Here is a 5,907-nt window from a genome sequence, read left to right as displayed (position 1 = left end):
GGCTTTTTCAGAACATCAGTACTGAGACAGTGTAATACACTGTTGAGGTTGTTTGGATTTTCTTCCACAGAAAATCTTCTATGGATGTAGCACTTGAGAAAATATATAAATAAAGACTCAGCATTTGAAAAAAGAAGCAGCTCTGAGTTTTTTCTACGACACGGCTGTCTTAAAGATGAACTCCTCCTGTAGAGGACAGAAGGATAGGAAGGAGTCAAAACACAACAGACAAAAAGACAGCACACCTTTAACAAATATATTCCCATCTTGGTGAGAAAGTGTATTTAATTCACAGTATGTCTTTCAAAGTCATTCCACTAACAGTACATATCTACTTGCAGATAACCAGCGCAGGTTAAATAAAAAACATCCAGGGTTGGAGACTTAGTTTGGCCTGTTGAGAAAAATAGTATTGGTGATTTTTTATGGTAAACAGTGCATATAAAGTGTTGAACAGAAAGGAAGAAATTACACTGAAGCAGTGGTGGATGGTAATAACATTTGCTTTTCTTTAATGAGGACAGGACACTGCCCACCTCTCATCTCTCCCTGACCATAACAGTCCCAGGGAGAAGATTCTCTCTAATCGAAGGGTGTTTCTCCAGACAGAGAGATTAAGGGCTAAAATTATCCTGTAAAATTCCCTCCCTGTATCTTTAAGCACCTGCAATCAGCTGAAATTGGTTGTTTTCCTGAGCATTTGTCTTGGATCCTTGGAATAGCTGCAGTCCTTGCTCAGATGTATCTACTGTTGCAAAGAGGGGGGGGCCAAAGCGAGCACAAGATAAATGCCAGAAAACTCAAATGAATGTGATCTTTCTTTCGTTCTGGTTTAACTTGCTTGGGAGGCTGTAAACCAGAACTGGGAGAGTTGCTTACATCTGTTGCTACTTCCAGCTGTCTCTCTGGTCAAAAGTCAAAAGCCCTCTTCCTTTTTAGCCCGGCTGCCTTGAGCTGAGCACAAAGGAAATAAAGAGCAGCACAGGTACCATGTAATATTAAACCAAGCCTTCCAACACTCACATGATGGAAAATGCAACACAGCATGCATAATTGCATTCATACATAACCCAATAATTTTGGCATTTAGAAGTAGCCGTGAAAATACCAGGATGAATATTGCAGGGAAACCACTAGCACAGCATTAGAGCATCTGGCCCTTCAGTAAATGTACAGTAAATATACAGTAATGTACAGTGACAATATAGTCTTTGTAGGATCCCTTACACAACAGCCTTGTATAACTAGTAGTTCTCAGTGAAAGAACACCCATGACATTACAAGCGTTGAAGACAACTGTGTGGAATTGGACACTTCAATCTTATAGAACAGGATGGCCTGTACAGTAATTTGGTCAGTAAAAAATTAAAGCGAGAGAGGGACGGGAGAGACAAATAGAGAGAGCGAGAGATGAAGATGGAGAGAGAAAGAGAGTAAGAAAAAAGATAATGTGAGCCACTGCATTGCATCAGGCCAAGTAGACAAATTGCACTTCTCCTGTTTTTTCCCCCAGAGTTCTCGAGTTAGGGAGAATTTTCACATCCCTGCTGAGTTTAAGATAGATGTGTCAGTGTGCACAGCTCTTCGATTTCTCTGGGCTTTGCCGAGTCATCCTGGCAGAGGTAGAATCTAGCCTCCTACCACCCCTCGGATCCTCCTCGATGGTCATCCCGGAATCCTCCTCTCGCTCTTTTTCTCTCCCCCCTCTCTCTCTCGCACTCCCTCTTGTGTTGGTGTACAGTTAACACCTTTTTTCTCTTTCCATTTTTCTTAGTGACCTTCATGAGGCTCACACGACCTTCCCTTTGTCCGGAGCTGCTCCCTTGCTCTCTTCCTATAAATGAGTGAAGAAGGGATGTGTGGAGGACAAAAAGGCCAAGTCCTTTTTAAAGATAAAGATCAGGTCTAAATCCTCCCATGTTTTGTGCAGTGTGTCTGTCTAATAGCTTCCTGGTCAAGGTTACAAGGTCATTAACAGTATAACAGCCATGTGAACAGTCACGGTCAGGTTAGCTAAGACTGGGAAGGGACAGTACATGGATGTTAGAATGCATTTCACATTAGGGCTTCCCAGGGCACACTGTAATAGGACATGCAGTATTCATGTTTGTCATGGAAGCATCATCCCCATTTAAATGCATTACAGCACACCCACACGGTAAAAGATACTGATAGCATCAAAGGAAGCTCTCATAGGTTTTTTTTCATTGGATGGAACAATATAGACTTGTGGCTGTGGCAAACATTGTCATTTTCACTGAACCAAGCCATGGTCTAGACAGGGTAGCTATAGGATCTAACATTCTAACATTCCAGTTCAGCTTTCAGACAGAAAAGTACTGCACCTCACACATTTCTGGTGCACATGATTCCCACTTTTATTTTCGACAGAAAAGGGTGTTTCTTCTGGTAAATTGTTTTTACATTGAAAGCCATTCTGTGAAAAACTGTAGCACCAGAGCAGATACTTATTGCCCATTCTTAGTTTGTTAAAAAGGTCAATTTGTGCTATTTTGAGTTGAGATCAAATGTGATTGTGGAGAAATGTTTTCTTCCAGTATATAAAAAAGACTAGCACTTTATTTATTTTCCAGTCATTTTCTAAATAAAAAGAGAGATGTAAATGTAATATATCCTTTCCATTTAAATCACAACAAATACACTTAAAGCAAAAAAATTGGGCGGCATTTAGTATAATTCAAGCAGGGAATTATCTTTCATGTTGAATAATATTATATATATATATATATATATATATATATATATATATATATATATATATATATATATATGTGTTTATGTACAAGTATGGCACTTGATTACACAAAAGCAAGAAAACACTTTTCACAAATAAAAGCAGTGGGCGCTTTGGTGTATTATAAATTAAGGAAGTCACAGACGTTAGCGTTTGCAGCAAATCCACCAGATACTGTTTTGCAAGTCAGCCATATAGCAATGGAATGATTACATACGTTAAGGTCAGTGGTGCGAACACAGGCAACAAAAAACACGAATGATGCTAATGTATTTCAACTAGGTCAATCTAGCTAGAATTGATTTATATATTTATCCATATGCCTATATACATCTGGAGAATAGATTTTCCTTCGAACACATAGTCAACCGGTGTATTGTGTTTCTTAAATAGGTTGTTGTCAAAAATCTGTTTGAAACTGTTTTTAAAACACTGTCAATAGCACGTATCGGGTTAGATTTGGCTCCCCGGTGTTCACCTCTTAGTGCAATTTGCATTTACACTCTTCAAGTACAGTAGATCAGCCCACAAAGAGTGAATGCGTGAACACGTCGACATGATCTAAATGTAGCGCTTTACAGAGTATAAACGCTATTACAAAGTTGAATCAGTGCAATGTAATAAGTCAACAAACGTGGAATCCAGGCTTGCCATTGGAGTCCATAAAAGACAAACAAATAAAAAAATCTGCCCACTCGTTTAAGTCATGAAACGGATGTGGTGTGAGGAGCTGTACATCCTGGGTTCATCTTGGTTTAATCTTTACACATCGCACATTGTCCCTTCGGGAAGTCTCTCCATGTGCTACACATAAGCAGAGTCACTGGATTGAGTACGACCGAAATTAGGCACACTCATTCTAGGCAAGTCCTTATTTCTGATTTCATAAATGGACTTCCGCCTCGCCTGCACTCCTCGCACCGCCGTTTTGATTTTCTTCCACCCCAAATGATTGAGTTCTGCCAGATTCAGCAACACACAAAAGCCACTGACCGCGAACATGAAGACTAGAAACACGGTCTTCTCTGTTGGTCTGGAAACATAGCACTCAACATCTTTTATGCATGGGTATCGATCACATTCGTACACCGACGGGACGTTGAATCCATACAAGAAATATTGACCCACTAAAAACCCTATTTCCAGCGCGTTTCTGAAAACCACTTGAATTATGTAAAATCTCGAGATACCCTCTTGCCGACTCTTTTTAGACTTCCCAGTAGTTCTCATGGCGGAATTGGGGATCTCTTTGACTTCCAAACAGTCGGGTTCGGCTTCTTTGGTGGAGTTCTCTGTGTTCTGAAGTACTCCATTCACAATGGTGTTTTTAATCTTTTTGCTGTCATCTCGTTTCATTGAATCTTGATCCTTATCCAGGGACAGAAAGACGGTGGAGTACCGTCGCTCCTTCTGTTTCGCTGACTGATGCACCGAGTATGTGATAAAACAAAGACTCGGGGTGCAAACCATTATGATCTGGAAAACCCAAAATCTAATGTGTGAAATTGGGAATGCCTTGTCGTAGCAAGCCTGGTTGCAGCCAGGTTGTAAGGTATTACAAACAAACATGGTTTGCTCATCATCATAGACCGTCTCTCCAACTATTGCTACGATTAGAATCCGGAAGATCACCACCACAGTTAGTAGGATCCTAAAATACAAACAAACAAAGTATGAATATAAAGTCCGTAAATGATTTACAGTGGCGCTCAAAGCAGGCGTGTGTTTGGGAGCTGTCCAGTGCTGAAACCGAACGCTATTGCTGGGATGACGCTTTGCTCGCTCTCAGCATGGAGTTTGGGATGCTATGTGTATTATGCTTTGTTGTCATTTGTGTTATATACTTTGTGTACTCTAAAGTATTTAATAATTGGCATTCATCTGTATTTGTGTTTTAAAATGTTTTGCCAGCGTTGGTTTGGTAATGCAAGCGGAGCACGGTCTCCGCCTCTCAGTTAGTGCATGGCACAGGAACCCATCTATCCCCAACAACAGCCATTAAAACAGGCAAATCTGTATTTACTGCAAATACAGTTGACATTTTGCTCTTACCTTCCTATCATAGTAGAGTGCTGCTGGACAGCAGCCTCCAGGAGCCTCTCTAGTATGGTCCATTCCCCCATTGTTGTTCATCCGGAGGAGGCGAGAGTCCACCGCACACTGCACGAACTCCTGCCGAATATGTGGAAAATATTTCCTTGGGTTTTTGGTCGTTGTCACTCTCCAGAGGCTCGGAGGTTATCTGACAAATGCATTGATCATGAGCCCGCAGCTGTCCTGCCCTCCTCTCTCGCGCGTCGTGCGAATAGGGTTCTGTGCGTCTGCCCGAGCGCTCGCGTGACGCTGTCACTTTCTCGTTGTCTTGGGGAGTCCAAAAGGCTGATTACAATAAACCCTCCTATTGTCGATCTTAAGATCAGACTGATGAGTCGCGCGCTGTGTTTGGATGCAGGGAGGTTGGATTTAATGTCTTGCCAGCGTTAATCCGCCTTTAAGTAGTCCCCTGTCTGCGTCATGTGCAGACAGGTTGGCGGAACGCGGCCAAACGCGGCCAGGATTTCTCATTTTCAATATTCGACGAATGGAACCCGGGGCCGGCGTGCAAGATTAATCTGTGATAAAATGATTGGCGATAAGCTCAATGCACCCGGGGTGTTTCAAGTTTACAACACATACAAATTACCGAGTCAGACCGAATTGTCTCTGGTGCGCGTGCTCAGGGTCATAGAGGTAGAGAGGGAGAGGGATAAAGGGAGAGAGGTAAATGCGCTGTGTACTGAGCCCGATCCCTTTAAGGCAAACACTTGTTGCTTTTTTACTGTAATCGTGACAATGCCTGCAATAAAGCAACTTTTCTTGAGTGCACGTGGGATACCCCCGATTTCAGTACTCGTAGTAACGCTATTGTAAAGCAGGGCAAATAATAATGCTGTGGGTACACTGTGACTAAGTGAAAGTACCATCCGAGTTGCTAATCGCTTCACAAGGTTGCCTGCCTGTGTGTGTGGGGGGGGTGGGGGGGGGGGTAAAAATAGCAGCAGCAAAATGTCTGAATCTGCCCTGTGTTTTGACCTTCGATATGATCAACTCAACTACAGAGCATGGGGTGTGTTCACATTCATTAATATTACTGTTTTAAGACCATAGGCTAC

General features: G+C 42.1%; 1 protein-coding gene across 1 annotated transcript; it reads right to left on the bottom strand.

Moving 5' to 3' along the window:
• Nucleotides 1-242: 242 nt before the first annotated feature.
• Nucleotides 243-5,425, bottom strand: LOC139563571 (gap junction delta-2 protein). The gene is made up of 2 exons (XM_071382353.1): nucleotides 4,808-5,425; nucleotides 243-4,406 (listed from the first exon to the last, which is right to left on the bottom strand). Exons 1-2 carry the CDS (start codon nucleotides 4,876-4,878, stop codon nucleotides 3,560-3,562), a joined length of 918 nt encoding a protein of 305 aa, XP_071238454.1. The 5' UTR covers nucleotides 4,879-5,425; the 3' UTR covers nucleotides 243-3,559.
• Nucleotides 5,426-5,907: the final 482 nt, after the last annotated feature.

The sequence above is a fragment of the Salvelinus alpinus genome, chromosome 34, assembly GCF_045679555.1.
Source record: "Salvelinus alpinus chromosome 34, SLU_Salpinus.1, whole genome shotgun sequence".
Classification (NCBI taxonomy): domain Eukaryota; kingdom Metazoa; phylum Chordata; class Actinopteri; order Salmoniformes; family Salmonidae; genus Salvelinus; species Salvelinus alpinus.
Note: the sequence above shows the minus strand (reverse complement) of the source record. Positions and strands in the feature narration are given on the sequence as shown.

Coding starts and splice junctions, on each gene's coding strand:
- LOC139563571 (XM_071382353.1), bottom strand. CDS start 4,878: ATGGGGGAATGGACCATACTAGAGAGGCTCCTGGAGGCTGCTGTCCAG. Junction 4,407..4,807: donor CACTCTACTATGATAGGAAG/GTAAGAGCAAAA, acceptor TTTGTATTTTAG/GATCCTACTAACTGTGGTGG.